Source organism: Hevea brasiliensis, chromosome 1 (assembly GCF_030052815.1).
Source record: "Hevea brasiliensis isolate MT/VB/25A 57/8 chromosome 1, ASM3005281v1, whole genome shotgun sequence".
Lineage (NCBI taxonomy): Eukaryota > Viridiplantae > Streptophyta > Magnoliopsida > Malpighiales > Euphorbiaceae > Hevea > Hevea brasiliensis.
In genome coordinates, this window is record NC_079493.1 from 10,457,534 (window position 1) to 10,480,472 (window position 22,939).

Below are 22,939 nucleotides of genomic sequence, written 5' to 3' on the forward strand. Positions count from 1 at the left end.
TTGAAAATATGTTGGTGGTTGACTGAGATTGAAACTATGATTATATTGGAAGTGTTTTTAACAAATTCAGAAGAGTTGTTTTTCTAATTTACAGCCGGCACTCTGCCAGATTTTCTATAAAATTTGCAAAAAAATTCAGATTAATCAAAAATTATGAATAAATGAATTAAAAAGGGTAAATTGTAATGAAAATGTGAATTGGTGCTCCGGCACACTGTGTGGCATATCTTGCTCGGCTACATTGTAGATGGGTAAGGGGTGTCACAGCCCTAGCTTGTGGTCTCTCCACTATCTCGGAAGTAGCTCTCTGTGAACTATTTGCTGCCTTTATCCTACCGGGTCTCCTACCCTCTGGGTTACAGGGGCGGATCTCTCAGTCTGTGCTGAAGCAGTAGGAGCACTCCCTCGGGGTCAATCTCTCTGAAAATGGTCTGTGGCCCCACATCTGAAGCAATCCCCATTTAAGCACCAGTATTCTCCTCTATGTCTCTTTACCGCAGTGACTACATGCGGCTAGGGCTGCTCCCCTGACTACTATCCTGGAGAACTAGCCACTGATGCTGCTGACTGGCCTCTCTTGGGTATGGTCTATGACCTCGACCTCTGTGACTGGTTCAGGCTTTGGGATCCCTTAGGCCTCTTACTAGCTATGGCTGAAGAACTAGACTATCCTGGGCCTCTCTTATACTATCTGTCTCTATGATTCTGCTCACTGTCTTTGACCCTCTCCACATTCAGAGCTGCCTCCACCATCTGAGAAAAATCCATAATCCGAAGTGTTGTAATATGAAACTTCACATTATCATTCAACCCCTTCTCAAACCTATGGCATATGTCTGTCTTAGTGGGTATAACCTCGCGGGCATAACGACTCAATAGCACAAACTCCCGCTCATACTCTAATACTGTCATATGTCTCTACCTCAAACCAATGAACTCCCTCCTCCTAGCCTCCAGATATATGTGGCTAATATACTTTTTCCTAAACTCAGCAAAAAAGTACTCCCATGTCACTGCCATGGGCTGTACTATCCTGGACACTGTGTTCTACCAGGGAGACTGCACCCTCTTGAAGAAGGGAGACTACACCCTCTAAACTCTGCTTTGGAGTGCAGTGTAGCTACTGGAGAACTAGCTCTGTCCTCTCCAGCCAGTGCTCGACAGCAGTCAGATCATCATCTTTCTTACCCTTAAAGTCGACAGCCCCATACTTCCTTAACTTCTCCAAGTGGGACCTCTGTAGGGATCGAGCTCATGGAATAACTCTGGTGACTTGCCAAAGCATCTCTGTCATCTGCTCGAAAAAGATTTGCTGAACCTGGCCTCTGTTGCCTCTCTCCTACCTCCACTAGAACTGGCAGGAGCATGGCTATCTACCTCATCCACCGCCTAGGGAAATTTGGGCTCGGTGGGGTCAGACTCCATATTAACCTATAATAGACAGGAAACATATCTACATTAGTGTCACCTCAATTCTTAATGAATGTAATGCATAACATGCACTCTATGTCTTTCTACCTATCTAGGTCTAGGAACGTCTAAACTTTGCTCTGATACCACTAAATGTAACACTCCCTTACTCGATCTACAGTGTAGCCGAGCAAGGAAATGTCACATTTTGTGCCAAAGCACCTTATCTTATCTTATTCAATTAATGATCAATTTAATTCCATCATAATTTAATCAAAGAAATTTTAAATGGAAACTGCAAGAGTTTTTCTGTATTATTAATATTTTACCTGTTAAAGAATTATCCTATTGAAATTATCCTTATTGGAAAATCTCAAAATTTATAACAATTTCAAATCACAATTCATATTTCTTTGTCTATTTACATCCATTTCTATACATAAATTTTCTTTGTTACCTTCATTTACAAAATGTGCACATTTATCATACATATCAAAATTTAATTACAAACTTTGTGTTTAATTACAATATACATGATAATGCACTATTGTGGGCCAATGATCTCTACCAGAATAATGTGCAAAGGTGACAATAACTACTACTGCAGATTAGTCCAAAGTCTACTGGGTCCTATCGCCTGGACCTGTGTGAGGAGAAAACCATTGCGCTAAGCATTTCTGCTTAGTGGTGCACTAACATAATTAAAAGTACAATATACAAACAAAAAATAATTTTCATGCTTGTATGAAATAAGAAAAAAAATACACATTTAAATATTCATAAATCATTTAAAAGAATATAGAATTTGTAACATTAAAATTTTGTAGTCATTTCATTTGTTTAACTACATAATGATTTTGAATACCTTTCATAATATTCTTCTCTCGTTTTCTCATATTTCCATATTTTCACGATCTTTGGAAATATTTATTTTTATAGGATCTTTCCTTTTCTTTATTTCAATATTCAACTTTCTTAATTTATTTCGGTGCCCAAAAGTAACCTTTAACAGGATTGTTTTGACTGGATACCCAGGTTTTACTGGTGCTGGACACTCAGTGTCTCGGGCTGTCATACCATTGGACACATCAGTGCCTGCCGAGTATGCAACATAATTGGGCATAAAAGCCATGGGAATAATCATATCGGACACTCGGTAACTGTCAATGATTATTCAAAGAAATCATGAATAAGGGATAACCATATTGGACACTTGGTGCCTACTAATGGTATCTGGGCATAGAAGCCATGGGTAGTACTGCTAATCTCGTCCCTTCTTGGCATGCCAATTTATCCAACCCTTGCACTACTGTGTAGGCATACTTTGGCTAATTTATTATCATTAGCAATTCAATGTTCTCATTATTTCATCATTTCATTACCATTCTTTCATCATTCCGTCATCATCTTATTCATCAAGAAAACATAGGCAACAAGCACAATTTCACTTGCCATTCATGCTTAACGTACCATTGGCATTAATCACAATTCACATTTTAAATAATTATGCTTACATTTCATAAATTCCAGATTTGGTATCTCAACTTGCTTAATAAATTTGGCCAAGGTACAGTAGGAATTAGGCTATACCTTCTGTAATACCCCTATTTGCATAGCCTGGTATATTTCACTATTCCGGTGACCGGTGTCGGTCCGAATAATTAAGGAGATTAGAACCACATCTAAGACAACTAGATAAGCTCTGAACACAAATAATTAGTAATTGTCAATTAGTTAAGTATAAATAAGAAAAACAGAACATAAGAAGTTAAATGAGCCGAGAGTCACAGCGATGGGTGACCTTCTCGGGAACGACTGCGTGGTCGATTTAAACTCAAATTTCGAACCGTAAAATATGATGCCGCGGTCCTTAGGACTATTGCAAACACAGTGGAAAAGAGAAAATGATGAAAAAGAATTGTTAAGCCGATCAAATAATTAGGTTAGGGATCTGGAAGAAATATTGAATTATTTACAAACCGGGTCAAACCGGCGAGGGGTAATTTGGTTAATTGACCCCTAGAGCTGACTCTTGACCTAACTGTCAAATAAATCGGAGAAAAAAAAATTTCAGAGTCGGGAATTAAATTAAAGAACTAATGAAAAAATAAATAAATAAAAAAAAGGAAAAAAGAAAAAGTAAAAAAGTGATGACATCATGTATGATACAATAAATATTATAATTAAAATTTTAATTTTGGATAATTTGTGGTCTTCCTAAAGGTTAAAAACATAAAAGAAAAAGAAAAAAAAAATAAAAGTCTTCTTCCTCACCCATAGCCGTCTCCCATCCCTCACCCTCTCCTTCACCAAAACCTCCATTGAAGCTCATTTTTGAGCTTGAAGAAAATCAAATCCCACCATAGAAAATTTACCTACCATGATTAAACTTTGTTTGGGCAACTAGAAAAGAAGATTGATCAAGAAAGTTTGGAAGAAGAGTGAAAGATTTGGAAATTTGAAATTCAAAGTGAGGTTAGTAATCTAAACTAGAATATTTGAGTTAAATGTTTATGTTCTTAGTTGAATAAACTTAGAAATATATTTAAAATGAAAAGAAAACATCTTTGGAGGACTATGTGTGATTTTAGCCAGCCATAGATTTATGAGAATATGATGTGTTTTGATTGAATTAAAAGTGTATGTAAGCTTAAATGAGTGTGCAGGTAATGTGTATACATTTTAATTTCAAGAATTAAGTCAAGTAGCAAAGTTAGGGTTTTGGACCTAGGGTTTGGAAGATAAAATTTTGAGAATTGGTCAAATGGTGTGTTTGACCTAGTTTGAGCTGGAAAATGGTCATATGTGACCAATTGAGGTATGTTGGAAGTGTGAGAATCAAGTGGAAATTCAGATTGGTTATGGGCATTCTGCAGGCAACAGGACCAAGGTCCCTTTCAGGGACCAAAACTGAAAACTTACCAACCCAATTGGTGTGAGGCCAATTGGAGATGAAACTAGACACAAAATGACACATTTTTCATTTAGGAATCATGCCCAAAAAGAGACCTTAGCATAGTGAACAAATTGACCAAATCTGGACTTAGGTATTCTGCCCTGTGCAAAATGACCAAATGAACAGTGTTTGTTTATTTGGCCATAACTTGGGCTAGACAGGTCTAAATGACCTAAATTTTACCAGTAGAAAGCTGAGATATATACCTACAACTTTTATGAAGAACACAAACCCAAATTATGCTCTTAACCAAGTCATTTAACCACCCAAATTTGGTGACCTAAAACTGCCATAACCAGTTTTGGTGCCTAAAAATCTGGGTTAGGCCAATCCAGCCAGCTATGTTCAAATGGCTATAACTTAAGCTACAAAACTCCAATTGGAGTGATTCAAAAAGAGGAATAAATTTAAGACAATAAGAAACAATTTTTATGAAGAAAACTTGGCCAAATTCTAACAGCAACATGACCAATGGAACAGTGCAAAATAGGTCACCAAAACTGAAAATTTGAAAGTTTGCCTAAAAGACTTAAGTTTTGAGAAAATGACCAAAACCAATAAGTTTGATAACCAAAATGTGGTATGTGAGTATAGTTAGATTTCCCATACCTATTAAGCATAAGAAAGTCAATATTTTGACTTAAATAGTACCATAAATAGTAACCTCAACATGAAAATTTTCAAGAATGTAAGTTTAAGCATATTGGGGCTAGAATTGAACATATAGGAATTAATTATTAGAATTATTGTGAGGCAAGGATACTAAGACACTATAAATTTTGTGTTTCAGCTGAAAAAGACCCAGAAGGTTTAAGGGACTGAGTCAAGGCCTAGAAGCAACTTACGTCAGGTTTGTGCACAAAAATTCATAAATTATAGTTTTCACAATGAAAATTGATTTGTTATACATTGTGAATGTGTTTTATTCATTATGAATTTTGAGAATGTTGTGTTGCCTATTTTATAATGGAAATTTGAAATGAAAATTATTTATTGATTTGTATGGAATATTTGAACAATATGGTTTTGAATTTGGTTATGGCTTTGGAAATTTTATTTGAGAATTTGTGTGTTGCCTACTTTGGAAATGGAGATTTGAAATGAAGTTTGTTTAATTGTTATATCAATTATAATTGAACATCATAGTTTTAAATTATTTTGATTCACTGTGACACCCCTTACCCGACTACAGTGTAGCCGAGCAAGTTATGCCACTCAGTGTGCCGAGCACTCTATTTTATTTTAATTCATTACAGTCCTTGATTTATTTATTCAAAAACTTTATTGAAGATTTAGGCTATTTTTACTTTTATCAAAATCTAACTAAATTAGAAATTTCAAAAATTTTAACGATAATCCGACAAAGTGTCGGCTGTAATTTGGACTAACAGTTCTTCTGAACCTGCCAAAGACAATTTAAATATATACTCAATTTCTCAAACTTAATAGTCTCAAAAATTTTCAAACATAATGTATCTCAATACGATTATCAGTTTCTCAGAAATCTCATTAGATTTTCAATATCTCAATATTCACAAGTATAATCTCATTATAACTCAAATTCAATTCACATACTAAAATACTTACTTTGAATAGCTTCCATAATTCATAGGTTAATTACATGAGTTTATTTTGTACAAGATATACAAATAATTTACAATGTGCTAGGAATGAACAATATACATAACATGTATAAAATGAGCCCTATCTACATGCATTGCTGAGGAGGTGACAATCTTGAACTCTTCTGACACTTCTGCAGATCTGGGCTCCAAAAATCTCAGTCGACAGTCTCGGTTTTACCTTGATACTGCGAGGAAGCAATTCCATCGCGCTAAGCATTTCTGCTTAGTGGTGAAATAATAGAACCATAAATAATATATACAAGTAATGAAAGAAATAACTTATAATTCAGATACTCAGAGTCAATTTAATTTGATATGGTATTTCTAGTATCAACGATCTTATATACTAGTTTGTTCCTCTTTGGAAGTGCTTAGTTTATAACTTTTCAGTAATACTGGCAGGTATATAATTTATTCTATCTGTATTGTATTTCAAGTCTGTACGATTCTGCAATTTATATTTTTGTTATGTTTCTTTTGCTAATCTCTTTTGCTTATTCATTCAATACTTAATTTAATTGTACTGGATTTTCATTATACTTAACTTAACTTAGCTGCCTGAATTGAATAATATTTTAATTGACTGCCCAAGTAACCTATACTAGACGACTGGACTGGATAACGGATCGTTGGCACTGGACACCGCGGTGCCTCGGGCCATCATACCATGGGACGCAGAACGTCAACCACGTATGCAGTCAGTATGGCTAAAAAGCCATGATATCACATAATTGGCATAAAAGCCATGAATACGAGCATAAAGCCATGAATACAGGCATAAAGCCTTTCGCAGTACTGCTAAAACAATACCCTATTGGCATGCCAAACTATCCAAACCAATCTTGTTAGGTATACTAGGGCATTTGATATTTTAAAATATTAATATATTGTGCTTTATGACTTCATTATTTCATGATAAATTTCAATCATAATTCATACATTCATTTGATTATTTATATGATCACAATTCACATCAATTATCCTTTTATACCATTGTACTCAAAATACTTCTCCTCTTTACAATAATGAGAACTAATGTCTCATTCATACATTAATACGGTTTATTTGTCCATTCATTATGTTATTCATATTGATCACATCAATTAGGTGACTTATCTTTCATGTTTCAAGTAATCCATGAATATTTCATGGATTTCAAATTTATGGCCTAAATTTCTTTTTAACAATTTTAACTAGGATGCATAGTCCATATTTGTTATACAATTCTAAGCATTTAAGCTTAGAATTGGTTCTAGGTCTTCATCTTAATTTACTAATCATTTTGATTACTATTCACCTTACTAGTCAACCAAAATGTTGACCTTTTTATACTTAATGGATATATTAATTCTTATTACACCAAGATCCCACATTTTGAGTTTTACATTTGCTAGTATTAATTGCCCATTGCAATTTAAAGTCCCTTAGATGCATTTCTAATTTCAAATTTTGAATTTCAAGTTTTGGTGTCACTATTCACCTCATTGGTCAACAAAAATGTTGACTTTTGCATAGACAATAGGTACATTGGTTTTAACACTCCCGATGTACCACATTTTGCATTTAAAACTTGTTGGAATCAATTACCAAATCCATTTCCAAGCTTATTTCAAGTTTTCATGTCACTATTCACTTCATTAGTCAACTAAAATGTTGACTTTTGCATAGAAAATATGTACATTGACTTTGGCACTTCAAACATACTACATTTTTCATTTAAAACTTGTTGGTTTTGGTCACTTTCTCAAAGCTTAGGTCATTTTGGCAAAATTGCTAATTTTCGGTTTTGGTGCTCCGAATTTGCACTGTTTCATTGGTCGATTTACTGTTGGAATTTGACAAAACTTCCTTCATAGAAAATGTTCCTTATTTTGTCTAGTTGAATTTCTTTTTTTGAATCACTCCATTTGGAGTTTTGTAGCTCAAGTTATGGCCAAAATAAGTTTACTGTTCACGTGCACTGTTCATGCTGAGATTTTGGGTTTTGGCAGATTTTGGTCCAATTTTGGTCAGTAATTTGACCAAGTTAAGTTCCTAATTTGGTCTAACTTTCTTCATATGAAATGTTCTACTATGCCTTAGGTTTTCATCGGTTCAAGAATCGCCTAAATCCGAGTTTTCTAGAGAGAGTTATAGCCATCCAAACATTACTGCTCAAATGAAAATCTGCAGAGTTGCAGGTTTGAACAGTAACTGTGACTGCCATTTGGGTTAGGTTCTGGTCATAATTTGGGGTAGGTTTCTTCATGAAAGTTGTTTGTCTATGTCTTAACTTGTTGCTGTAAAAATTTCAGGTCAATTGACCAAATCTACAGTGAGTTATGGCCAAATGAACAGTTACTGTTCATTTGGTCAATTCTGCAGAACCAATTGCAGGGTATCCGGATTGGGGCCAAGTTTTGGTCCTCTTGCTTTGGTCTTTTGGGCATGGTTTCTTCAGTAAAAATGTGCCATTATAAGCCTAGTTTCATGTCCAATTGGCCAAACACCAATTGGACTAACACAGCCCAAGTTATGGTAGTGCAAATGGACTGAATTTTCAGTCCCTATGCTGCTGTCCTAGGGCAGCCTGCAATCTCACTTTGCAATCTCATTTTTCAGTCCATTTGTTGGTCAATTTACCTAAAATGGTCACTAATTGACCATTAAAATGTTCTCTAACCATTTCCTAAGCCAAGTCACATTTTCACCTCTCCAAACCCTAATTCAAATTCATGGTTTATGCCATGTATCTTAGTAACTACCAATGCATTGCTTATATGTTTATAACTTCAACATGGTTTCTATTTCACTCTAAGCTCATCAAATACACTTCCCCCTATTCCATAGCTAGGGCAGCCAAAATTCAAGATGTTATACACATAAGTTTTTGTTAATTTAAATCACAATCCTTACTAGTTTCAAGTCCCAAACCATGAAAATAAAGAGTTTAATGGATATAGGTGCACTAACCTTTTTGAAACCAACCTTGAGCTTGTTATTCTTCAAGATTTCTCCTAGAACCATAATAATCATAATCAATTATAACTTCACTTTCCTAAATTAAATATCCAATAAAAATTCAATAGCATTTCCCCTTAAATTGGACTAAACTCCCATCATAAATCTTAAATCCACAACCCATTAATACCCAATCTGGCAGCTTGTGCATTCAAATTTATATATAATGATCTAACCGTTAGATAAATCCCAAATTTATACCATATATTCAAGACATCCCTATACAATATCAGTAAAAATTTCAGCATCAAATCATCTCTATATCATGAGATATCAAAACATTCATTCAACCCTTCACAATCTGAATTTTTGCAGAAATCAGTCTTACTCAGACAGCTCATGCAAAACAATTTATATCTCATAAACCACAAGTCTAAAATTCACCAAATTTTAACACAGCAGCCTCAACATCCCAAATATCATTTGTACCAAATTTCATAATTTTATAAGCATCCTAACTATTTATTTTTCTCAAATTTCAGTAGCCAAAATTCAGAATTCAACCTACAGACAGCCTGTGCTCAACAATATGTTTCTCCAAATCCAACCGTTGAACAATCACCAAATTTTTACCATAACTTTCACACATACATAGCTTAAACATATCCAAAAATCAGCCTTAGATGTTGAGCCAAACTCACTTGGACGGAAAAGAAATATGCTGCCCTGCTGAACCCCTATTTCTGCTACTTCTCCTTCTCCTTCTTCCTTTCTTTCTTTCTTTCTTTTCCTTTTCTCTCTCTTTCTCTCTTATTCCAGCCCGTATGAAGAAGGAAACTGCTGGTTTCCTTTGTTTTTTTATCTCATTTTAAGTCATTTTTATCTCTTTTTATTGGTTTGTCAAATGGTGATTGGAGGGGGGCTTTTAAATGACTTCACCATATGTCATAATTAAGCATTTTCCTTCATTTTCTTTTCTTCTTTTCTCTACTCATTTTCAATTCAATTTTTAGCAATATTTATTCATATTTTAGATCATTATAATTATTTACTTAACTGGACAAGTCGGCCAAAAATCACCTCTGAAGGCGAAATGACCAAAATGCCCTCCGTTTGGCTTAACGGGTCAAAATTGTCTGTACCGATTGAAAAATTTTTCTAAATATTTTCTTGGCATTCTAATGCCATAGGAACCTCAATGACCCTTCTCTGGAGTCCCAAAAATTATTTTATAATTTTTCCCCCGGGTCTAGGGCTCCTCGTTGCGAGAACCGCAACTTCCCTCTGGTTACCCATCGCTTGGGCACCGGCTCTTTTGACTTAACTGTATTTTATTTCTAAAATTTTTACTAAATTCTTCTCATTAATATTTGAGTTAATTATGGTCCCTCACATTGATTTGAATATTTTTCCGGACGTTCTAGCTGTCCGGACCGACACCGGTCACCGGAACAGTAGAATGTACGGAGTTGCTACCGGGAGGATGTTACATTCACACTTGGCATGGCAGTCCCTTATTATGTTCCTCCTCCATTTATGGGGTGAGTTTTACTATATTCCTCCCTCTTTGGCTTCCCAGTCAGAAGGTGAGTTTGGATGAGTACTCATTAGCTAGCTAGCCACCTCCCTTATTGATTTCGATTAGTGGGCTGAGTTTGCCTTATCGTGATGTAAAACACGGCATGTTTGGAAATTTTGTGTAATGGCCTAAGTTGTGTTATTGATTGGCAACACTATGATTATTAAATTGTTTGATCAAATTTGTGTTATATTAAGCTTTGAAAATTATGATTTGCTCTAACTGTGATTTGAAAAATTGTGAAATGTGATTGTGAGATTTTGAATTATGAATTGTTCATAAATGTTTTATATTATGCATTTTGTATTTTATTGTGCACCACTGAGTATTTTTATGCTCAGTGATAGCTTTCTTTGCTATTGCAGATAGAAAAAATGACATAGCAGTAGAGTGAGCTGCTACAGTTAGAGATGAGCACAATTGAAGAATTTTTGTACGGGTATTTGTTAATACCTTTATAATTATTTTGATGTAAATGGTTTAGTGTCATATGTATTAAGATAGATTGAGCAGTTGTACAATTAATGTATAATAATATTATTTTTGAGATTTTGCGTCTGTAAATTAACTTATGAATGTAAATTAAATATTTAAAATGCAATATGCATGAGATTATGAAATGTTTTGAAATATCAATTCTTGATTTGAAATTTGGATTTTGAATTGAAGTGTTGCTGTTTCTGTTGCTGTTGAGTTGAAGTTTGGTAGTTCCAAATGGGGTTGAAATTAATTATTTGGAAGTGTTTTTCACAGGCTTTGAAGAACTGTTTTTCCCAAATATAGATGGCACTCTGCCGAAATTTTTATAAAATTGTGGAAAAATAAAATGAGACAAAAATCTTAACTAGTTTTCAAACTTCAATTAAATGTTTTTAATTCCTACCAAAACGCTCACCACTTCCAAAAAGTAAGAAAATTGTTTTAAAATCCCTTGTAGTATATTTAATGGGTTACCGGTAGGCGAAGTACGGTAGTAAATTAGAAGTACTACGGGATCATGTTACATCTTACGGAAGGGTAGGATGTGACACCTTCTTCATAAGAATTGTAGATCTATGTCTTATGTTTATTTTGGCTTTGAAAGCATTCAATTTGCATTTGTTTAGCTTGAGTTATGACCATTTTTCCAAAACTGTTCTGATGACCAAATCTCAGTTTTTCATGTTACTTCTAGAATCTAGGCTGGTTTTTGGACTCACTTTGTCAAGTAAATTTGGATAGGTTACAGTCATAATTTAACATCATGGTCTCCATATGAATTGTTTCCCTATGTCTCAGGATTACACAGGTTCAAGAATTACTCAATTTAGAGTTTTGTAGAGTGAGTTATGCTCAATTTAATGCATACTATTTATTTGGTCATTTTTTCAGGATTTCAGTTTTGCATTGCCGGATTCCAACCTTAATTCAGGCATCTTCCAGTCAGTTTCAAGTCAAGCATTCTTCATGAAAATTTTAGTATATCGTCTTATCTTTAATTTGCCTTCAGTTTCACATCAATTAGAATTATATAGCTCAAGTTATGAGTATTTAATCCCTCTGGACTCAAGCTGTCCAGATTCACACTTTATGCACAATACCAATTCATTTAATTTTTTCCCCATATCATTAATGTTTCTCAATAAATACATATCAAATAATCATAATACAAGGATAATAGCATTAAATAGGCTTCATACAATGAAAACCCTAATTGTATAAAACCCTAACTTAATTAGCAATAACTTTCAAAATTCATGAAATTTCTTAGCATTAACCTTGATTATAAGTCCTAAGCATTCTGAATCAACCTTCAATTTACCAAAACCATGATCTCCTTCTTGTTCTCTCAAACTGAAATCCCTTCCTTCAATAACATCCATAATTTCAATCAATATTCATTGTAATGTCTACAATCAAACTTAAATTCCATTAATTCACAACTAACTAAGCTTAATCATAACTTACCTCAATTGGTCAATAATTCTTCTTCACTAATCTTCCAATTTTCTTAGAATCATTGCTTGATTTCTTCAAATCAAAGCTTAATACAAGGTTTTCTCTTAATTTCCTATAAAAGTTAGGGAGGCATTCATGTGTTTAAAGCTTAGAAAATGAAGCTTTAATGGAGGAAAAGAGAGAGAAAGGGGGACGACAAAGAGATGGGAAGAAGATGATGATGATGGTTTGTCATCTTTCAATTAATATTTATCTTATTTTAATCCCTATTGGCAAACTTGTAAATATTTAGAAATGGCAAACTTGTAAATATGTTGAAATCTCTAATCATTAAGTATGACTAATTAACTAATTAGGCTTAATTTTTCTAATCATGGTTAATTAAATTAATCCAATTTCATTAACTTAATTAATCTCATTTTTAGTCAATATTTGACTTTTAAATCAAATTGACCAATCTTGCTCTTACCGGGTTTCTATTCATCTTTTCCATAATGCCCGATAAGTCTCTAACTCTGTTTTTCACTTAGGTTTTTAATCTGCTTATTTGAACTTATTTCTTTTCATTTCTTTGACTTATTAATTCATAATAATACTTCAATCAAGCCTTTATTAAGAATCTTACAAGGTCCTACATGAATTGGTGTAGCAACTAGACCTATAGTCGCTTCTTAGTGGTGTTACCCATCGCCGGGACTTGTGCACATTTAACTGATTTATACTCAATTTCTTTTATTTTTCTTCAACCTTACTTGATCTTTATTAATTTAAATTATAACTACTTAAATTTAAGGGTAGTTCCAAACATCCCAGCTGTTCGGACAGATGTTAGTTACTGGAATAGTAGAATGTATGAACTATCTAAAGTAGGAGTATTACAATAAATTAAGCCAAGACTGTGTATGGGGTTCTCATTAGCAATCCTGCATACATGATTCTACAAAAACTATGACAAAAATGATGAACCCATAGAAAAACTTTTTGAATAATTCAATAAAAAACAACTTATCAATTTACTACAGCATGCAGCAAATACTTACTGAAATGTTGTAAATTAGATAAGTAGATAAGGAGTCGTGCATTAAAAAATCTTTCTGTAGAGCTTTGGCTGAATTTATATTAATTATTAAAGGTAAATTATGTTTCAGTCTTTTTTAATCTATTTTTAAAAGTTAAAAGAGTTTATTTTTCCTAAAATAGTGAAAAAGTTTACTTGATCTATTCTTAAAATTTGAAAAAAAAAAATCTTTTTTAAAATTTGAAATGCTTGCTTAGACCCCAAAACACTTTAAATATTTGTATGACTATTAGCCCATAATTTAAGGTGCAAAATAGACCTTTTGCCTTTTAATTATTTATAAAGCAAAAGGCCAATTTAGCTATTTTAAGTATGAGCTAATAGTCATATAAGTCTTTAAAATATTTCATGGTCTAGTTAAACCCTTCAATTTTTAAAAATAAATTTAATAAGCTTTTGGGAATAAATAAACCATTTAACTTTAAAAAATATAGGCCTATTGTATAAAAAATTCAAAATTTTTAGACTTTTCACGATTATAACAAAAAAACCTTTTTTTGTGTGTCTTATGATTGAAACATAATTAATTGTCATAATTGTAGTCAAATGGACTAAATTAAATTTAAGAAAGTAACGATAAATTACAATATAATCTCTAAAGTTTTATATGATTAATTAAATGGTCCATTGATTTAAACTTTATATTTAAATATTTTTTATTTATTATATAAAATATATTTATAATATAAAATATAATATATATTTATTTTTAATTGATTTTATATAAAAAATAATTTTATTGATTAAAATATATTTTAATATAATAAACAATTTGAAAATTACATAATAATAAAGTAATTATAAAATAATCACATTGTAAAATTTTTTTCAAGTTGTCAATTACACAAAGTAATCACATTATAATAAAACAACTATTAAAGTTGCAAACCGAATATAGGCCATACAATCAATCATTAAAAAAGTCTATAATTTTATAAATAAAAATAGCAATTAATTTTTCTAAAATTATATTAATTACTCATTAATTTAAAAAGATTAATATATCTGACGATAAACTGATAACTGAAAAAAACTTTGCATAATTGACAACTAAAAAAAAAATTTACAATTTAAATCAAAGAACTTTATTTTTATATAAAAATTTATTTTTTCATTACAATGTAATTACTTTGTGCAATTGATAGTTGGAAAAAAAAAATTTACTATTACTTTTTCAAATTGAATTTAGTTTTTTTAGCTACAATTGTAGCAATTAATTAAGTTTCGGCTCAAGAGACTATAATTGTGGCAATTAATTAAGTTTTGGCCATAAAACACACACATAAAAAAAGGTTTTTCCTACAATTACGAAAAGTCCAAAGTTTTGGATTTTTTTTTCCAATGAGCTAAAAATATATCAAAAAGACTAAACTATAATTTGGCTCGTATATAAATCTAGCCAAGACTATGCACAATAATTTTCAAGTGCACAGAGTCTTCAGGAGTAATTTTGCATATCTTATTTGTAATATCCTGTAGATATCTGTTACATTTTTGGAGTATATTGATAAGATGTTCTTTATTGAATAGTTCCATAAGCATCTTTGCAGAAACTATGACAAAGATAAACCTATTAAGAAACTTTTTGAATCATTCAGCAACGAATAACTTATCAATTTGGATGCGACAAATATTTACTGAGATGTTGTGATTAGATATATAGGATTGCTATTGAGGATCCCTTGCACTAGATGATCTTTGTGCACAGGCTAAATTTATATCAGAAACAAAAAATTTTTTTGTCCCTAAAATACTAGAAGGATTTATTTGATTTATTTTTAAAATTTGAAGCACTTATTTAATATATTTATTTCTTTAATTTGAAAGGCTTGTTTGAACCCAAACAATTTAAGAACTTATATAAATATTAGACATACTTTAAGAGTCAAAATAAACTTTTTTTCTATTTATAATTACTTGTGCTCTATAAATTAATTAATCAATTTAAATATTTTTAATTTTATTGAAATAGAGTTTTACTAGAGAATTTTTTATTGTCTTTATAAATAATTTTTTATTTAAATTAACATATTCCATTTATTAATTTTTGACTTAAAAATTTCAAGACTCTGATAAACTATAATGGCCATAATAGGCGGCATTATTGATCTCATCAATCTGATAAATTTTAAGTTTGTGTTTGACTCATTTAAATTTTGTATGGCTTAAATTAAATTTACAATTAATGCGTTTATTAAGTCCACGAATACGGCTCGTAATTAACTCTTTTATCAAATTTGTTATTTAACTTATTTATTAAGATCTTCAACTCAAGCTTGACTCATAAAGTTAATTAGTCAAATTAAAAGATTATTATTATTATTATAAACTCATTAAATGATCAAATGAATAAATTTTAATAATTAAATTAATAATTATAATAATACCATTAACTAAATAATAATAACAATAAATTATATATTTTGATTCTACATTTAGTTTATAGTTACATTATTTATAATTTAATTATCTTATGATTAGTCAAAATCATATGTAATTAATGCATATAATTAGTTTTATTTATTTTATTAAATGTTGTGATATATGTGATTCATTTTAAAATATTATAACATTCCCCACTATTCTAATACTAGAAGAGAGTTTATCAGTCAAATACAGATGTGTATGCCTCGTGAAGGTATATATGTCTCTGCATCGAATCCTCACCAAGCGAGACAATCACTTTTACTCCATGGTTGGAGTGGTCTCTGACTTAAATTTTAATTGCTTAAAAAAAAAAAAATTGATGATTGCTCACACATATAGACAAGGTGCTGACATGGGCTTGAGTTTGGTTCCAAGGTGGCTTGAAGAAATGGGTACGAGGTCTCTAGACGGTGACTCTTCTTGCAAGGCTGTTGTTTAGCATTTGATGGTGGACCTTTTTATTCCTGTACCCATTTTGATCTTCAGTTGTTTCTGTATCATGTGTTGAAGCATTAGTAGTAAAATTTTGAACTATGGCACCAGAAGTACTGGTTAGGGAAAGTTATGGGACAATTTTTCAGACTTAAGACCATGCTATTTTTCATTCTTTGGCTTATTTCTCCCAATCGTGCAATTTTTATGATCATCTTTAGCTGATCGTCTTTGATACCTTAAGAAAAACTGAAACACATCAATGCCGTTGGCCAGGAACCAGTAGCTAGCACTTATCAATTCTGTGTTGCAGTGTAGACCTTCTAAATCGAGCTGAATTGCTATGTTATTGGTAGTAGATAATAGGGCTACGTACAGTTTTTGAAGTCCCGAACAGAATTAAAAAATCATAGTAAATTAATAAGAACAATACTGAATCGAACTTATTTTGAAGTTTTTAATCGTTCCGATTTAATTTTCAGTGAAAAGCATATATTGACCGACCCACCATAAAGCCTGGTGAGCTCTTTATTAATATCTAGAGTTATATTTTGGCATTTTATTTCATCATCCATCTCCATTATGCTTTACTTTTTGTTTAGAAATTTTTTTATTTAATTTTATTTCCTTTTCATGTTTGATTACAATTGCTGTAGCATCTCCAGCTTGAGTAAATAGAGAAGTTTGATGCCTTCTGTTGATTCTTACAGTTCTTTGTTCCGGAGTTTCTTGCAGTGGCTAGGTTGCAGACATGCATTGCATGGATGAATAGTCCAGGGCTTAACACAAGTAGAGATCTACAATCCCTTGGAACATGAGCTACATGTCCTGAAATTTCATATGAGAAATATGGATGAAAAATACACAATTGACAACAGATATTCACAATAGAGAATCCTGCTTCATCTCTTACACTGTATCCCAAAAAGGGGAAAAAAATGCTAAGGAGACCGAGCTCTCTTTCTAATGAGCCTTCAAACTCAACCGTGATGTCTGATAACTTTATCATGATTCTGCAAGCCAAGAACCTGAATTGAATTTTGTTATTTTTTCTCCTGATACGAAAGCATGAACCTGGTTGTCAATTTGGACCCAACTGCAACCAGGGTTCTTCTGTGCACCCCTTAACTTCATCAATTCCCTTACCCTGTCTGCTTCATCCCATTTTCCTGCTTCTGAATACATGTTTGAAAGAATTGCGTAGTATCCACAATGTTGCGGCTTTAACTTAAACAGATGTTCAGCTGCCCAACACGCCAACTCTATATTCCCATAGATTCGGCATGCCCCAAGCAAAGCACCCCAAATATTGGCGTCTGGTTCAATAGGCAAGACTTCAATGAATTTTACAGCTTCTTCCAATAGTCCAGCCCTGCCAAGCAGATCAACCATACAAGCATAGTGCATGTTTGTTGGCTTAATATTCTGAGCCAGCATTTTCTCAAAGTATTTCTTTCCCTTTTCAACTAGCCCACCATGACTACAAGCTGACAAGACTGCAATGTATGATACTGAATCATATTCAACTCCATCTTCTTTCATTGCTTCAAAGAGATTGATGGCAATCTTCAACTCACCTAGCATTCCATAACCTAAAACCATAGTATTCCAAGAGGCTGCGTCCTTGTCTGGAGTCCGATCAAAGATCTTATGGGCAAGATCAATTCGCCCACATTTGACATAGAAGTCCAAAAATGTGTTAGCAATGAAGATATGCATGTGCAAATGCTTTCTTACAACTAATCCATGGATCTCTTTTCCTTGCTTCAATGCAGCTAGATTTGCACAAGCTGCAATTGCACCCATGTAGGAAACTACATCATGCTTCAAACCTATAAGCCCCATTTCTAAGAATAAACCAAGAGATTCTGAGCAATTAGTCGTTTCAGAATATCCTATAATTAAAATGTTATAAGATACTTCATCCTTAAGGGAGGTGTTAAAGACACGTTGAGCAAGATTTAGGTAACCACATTTTGCATACATATCTGTAAGTGCGTTGGAGACAAACAAATCAAAATGGCAGCCGATGCGGATTATCCTTGCATGGACTTCTTTTCCAGGACGAAGGAATCCCATTCGTGCACAAGCCGGAAGAACATTTGTGAAGGTGACCAAATTTGGAATCTCGCCATCAATTTGCATTTGTCTCACTAATTCTATAGCTAATAATTCAAGCCTGTTTTGAGCAAAATTAGCGACCATGGCATTCCAAGAAACAACATTCTTTTCAGGCATTAGGTAGAACACATTGGATGCTTTGGATGAATGCCCTGATTTTGCATACATATCAATCAAAGAGTTGGCAATGAAAACATCAGTTTCAATACCAAATCTTAAACTAAAACCATGAATTTCCTTACCTAGTTTAAAAAGTCCTAATTCAACCAATATAGGTAGCATACTAGATATAGTAACAGAATTTGGTTTTACCTCTTCATTTATCATCAATCTAAACATCTCTAGTGCATCTTCATTATGCCTCAGATAAGCAAGACTAGTAATGATTGCATTCCAAGAAACCTCATTCCTCTCCATCATTTGATCAAAAACTTTTCTCGAAGTCTTCACATGCCCACATTTCCCATATACGTCAATCAAAGCATTGTTTATGGTCACCTGAGAATCCAGCCCAACCTTCACAATAAAACTATGAGTTTGCCTAGCCATCACCTCATCTTCAAGCCCAGCCAAAACAGGCAACACACTTACAACACTAACCATGTTGGGCCTAAAGCGAGAGGTCAGGTTCATTTCACAAAACAAATCACGCGCCTCCACATAAAACCCATTGACGGAAAACACTCCAAGGACTGTATTCCATGACACAACATCTCTTTCAAGCATTTCATCAAACACCCTATTCACATCCGTTAAATTCCCACAATTACCATAGAACAACAAAAGGGTGTTACCCACAAAGACATCCAAATCAAAACCAAGTTTGAACACAAACCCATGAATCTCCATACCCTTCTTAATATTCAAACTATCGGCACATGCCTTGAGGACGAAAGGGAAAGTGTGATCATCAGGCCTGACACCATTTCGAACCATTCGATTATAGGTTTCAAAGTTATCATCAACTCGAGCGATCGACAGAGCCCGAATGAGAGTGTTCCACAGGAAAGCAGAGCGAACATAAGGAACAGTTCCTTGAAAAAGACGGTAACAGGTTGGAGGGTCAAGAAAAGTAGCGTAGCGGAGAATAAGAGAGGCGCAGAGAGAAACACTTCGGGGAAGAAAGCCATTGAGAAGAGCAGAGGCATGGGATTGGTTGGTATGGCGAAGAGATTTGGCTGTAGAGATGAGTGCGAGGAGATTGCGGTGAGTGGAGGTGGATAGAGAAAAGTGTTGAAACAGATAGGATTTGCATGAGAATGAGATTGTAGAAACTAGATGATGAAGAGCTTTACTTGCATGGTGAGAAAATGGTAACATAGGAAGAGAACATCAAAGCTTTTGGCTAGCGATAGTTCCTTCTGACATGAAATTAAGCTTGCAGGTGGTTTTGCATGCCAAAAAATGGCAACATAGGAAGAGAACATCAAAGATGTTGGCTTGCAATAGTTCCTTCTGATATATGAAAATAAGCTTGCAGGTATATATATGAGGTAAGCTTCCCCAATTACTATTTATATTATTACTAAGATCACCATTATTAGTATCTTCAAAATTTAATAGAAAAAAAATATATCTTCAAAATTTAGGAAACAAGTATCTTTAAAAAAAAATTATCATCATCGCCATCATATCAATTGCACGAAGGCTATAATAAGTGCAATAATATCATAAAATAACATACATAATTAATTTTTTTTTATTATTACCATTTTTCTAAAAAAAATCTAATAAAAAGAAATATATTTGAGAAAAAAATCATAAAGCGAAATCCTAAAGTTATTCCATTTTGATAGGCTAAAAGATTATCGTCATTCAACAAGTGAGAAAGGGGCCTAATTAGTTATGATCAGGTAATTTAGTTGTCAATGTTTGGATTATTAGCAAAGCTTTCCCATTTTGAATTATTAATTCTTTATGTCCCAAACACAACCTTAACTGCTGGTGTTTATATGGATGGATGCATGCTAGAGTATCTTGGTAACAACTTAGAGATCGAGTTCATCACTTTGAGCTGATTAAGTTCATACATTTCAGGTGTGTGACATGGTATGAGGAAATAATAAACATAGTAGATCATACGGATAACAAATATAATCTACATGTTCGTGTTGATGTAGCTTAATCAGGTATTGCAACTACTTTTTTTTTTCTATGGGGTTTAGCCCTTCACTTTGGGAGTTCTGTCCTGTTTAGTGAAGGATTCAAGACGCTCTTCTTCCTCGCGTATCTGTTGTTGGTTACTACAATTTCCTTTTTCCCACTCCTTGTTCTTCCTCTTATTAGTATCGATAGATTATACACCTCTGCATCATTTACCTCTGATTTACTCCTACTATTTATTTCTTAACTACCTCACCTATCCCACGACTTGTTGTGACCTTTAACGATGTCAAACAAGGATATTAATGTCACCAAATTAATAGCCAAAGCCCAAAAATCTTAACTGCCAAGAACCAACCTCCAACTAGTATCAAATACTCATCAACCATCTCAATCTAGACTCCCCCCATTTTTAATAGGGCAAATTTATTTCCACAAAAGTCAATACCATAAAGGCAACATTTTCAAAAGCATGGAACCTTAAATGAAATGTCCAGATCAGTTTGCAAAAAGGCAGCATTTTCCAATTCCTCTTTGATGTCAACGCAAATTTTGTGTTGGAAAATCAACCTTGGAATGCCCACAATCAATGTTTATGCCTTCAAGAATGGCCACTTGACTGGCATTCGATGAAGTACCTTTGACACACTCTTCTTTCTGGGTTCAGATGAAATACCTTTTACACACTCTCCTTTCTGCGTTCAAGCCCATGGCCTCCTACCCAACCAAATCAACCACCTCAATGCAAAAACCATTGCAACCATTCTTGGAGAACTCATGGATACTGACCTTACCCAAGATAGACTTATTGGTCACCTGAATTTCCTTTGAATAAGAATCAACATGGATATAGCGAAACCTTTTCCTTGGGGCTTTGTGGATTAGTGAGTAAAAGCTTACTCAAGGAAGGAAAACATACATAAAAACATTTAAATGCAAACATACCCAATGTATTAGCTATATGAGGTTCACAGCTACACATACAATTTACCTTAAGATAATTCATGTCATCAGTGGTCCCCTAGCCATTTCATAAATATAACATAATTCTAATATGCCGAGCCCATTAAAGGAGCTCATCAGGACATCCTCTGAATAAACACATAATGGATACTAGGGACATAAAATTCATATCTTACATAGAGTTACCTTACCTGACATCCCCTTTCTTTTCTTTCACATGTGAGCTCATAATGCATGCATGCCATAACCTTTACTTTACTTTACTTTCCTTTCCTAATAAGCACTAATTGGTTGCTAATGAATTACATCATAGCACAATTAAATTATAAAGCATATTTGTGAACATATAGTAAACATTTGTATAAAAAACCCTAAGGATGCATTACAACTCAACTCAACTCAACTAAGCCTTTATCCCAAAAATTTGGGGTAAAGGGAAAACACGCCCACCGTGGGGCTCGAACCCACGACCACAAGGTTAAGAGCCTTGCGCTCTACCAACTGAGCTAGACGGGCACTACCATCTGATAATTATATATGCATTGAGAAAATATTTATTTAAAAGAGTTTGGTGGATTTTACTTACCTGGGGTTGTTAGACTCTTTTACTTTACCTACTAATATATAACTCTAAGTCTACAAGGGAAAAGAATTAGGAGTTCTTAGTTTAGGACTTAAACACAGTTTATAAATTTGAGATTCTGAGTCAAGGCATGTTCAATGGCCAAGTTGGCCATGGTTCATGTGATTATTCACATGAATCGGCTGCTGAACATGAATGGTTTGGCTGCCAAACCTGAGATTTTCTACAATTCATCCACAGTGCCAAAAATAAGGATTTCATCCCTCAAATCCCAATATCAATCCTAACTTTCTCATTCTAGATTTATTACATCATTTTAGACTTGCAAACATCTAAAACTACTCTTTATTTCATTTAAATCTTTGCATTTAAACTCAAATTCCCTACTTTTACATAAACTCTAGAATAACATTAAACTATTTCTAAACTATTTTCTTTTACAAATGACTACTCTAAAACCTTTAAACAAGTTAAAAAGGAGAAAGAAACTTACCTCTTTTGCAATGGCTTCCAAGGGAGGAGTCTCTCCCACTTCTTTTTCAAAACATTAGAGAAAGGAGAGAAAAGATGCTTTTTAACTTTTAGGGAGGTTTAAGATGATTCTCCTTCTTCTAGAGACTAGGGCAGAGAGTTTTTGGGTTAAGGAATAAAGGAACATAGGGAGAAGGAATAAAAGGGGGAGTGAAATGGAGGAAATGAGGTAATGGGTTAATAAAGCTCCAACCCTTACAATATATTTTGTCCATGCCAAGTTTGATGACCAAACTTGCTTGGACATGCTTTA

General features: G+C 33.3%; 1 protein-coding gene and 1 non-coding gene across 2 annotated transcripts; both read right to left on the reverse strand.

Moving 5' to 3' along the window:
* Positions 1–17,105: 17,105 nt before the first annotated feature.
* Positions 17,106–19,985, reverse strand: LOC110658608 (pentatricopeptide repeat-containing protein At4g14170). Its single transcript, XM_021816287.2, has one exon. The coding sequence runs from the start codon at positions 19,824–19,826 to the stop codon at positions 17,391–17,393; it is 2,436 nt and encodes an 811-aa protein (XP_021671979.2). The 5' UTR covers positions 19,827–19,985; the 3' UTR covers positions 17,106–17,390.
* A 2,030-nt stretch (positions 19,986–22,015) lies between these two features.
* TRNAK-CUU (transfer RNA lysine (anticodon CUU)) lies at positions 22,016–22,088 on the reverse strand. Its single transcript has one exon. It is a non-coding gene; the product is annotated as a tRNA-Lys (tRNA).
* Between the last annotated feature and the right edge of the window lie 851 nt (positions 22,089–22,939).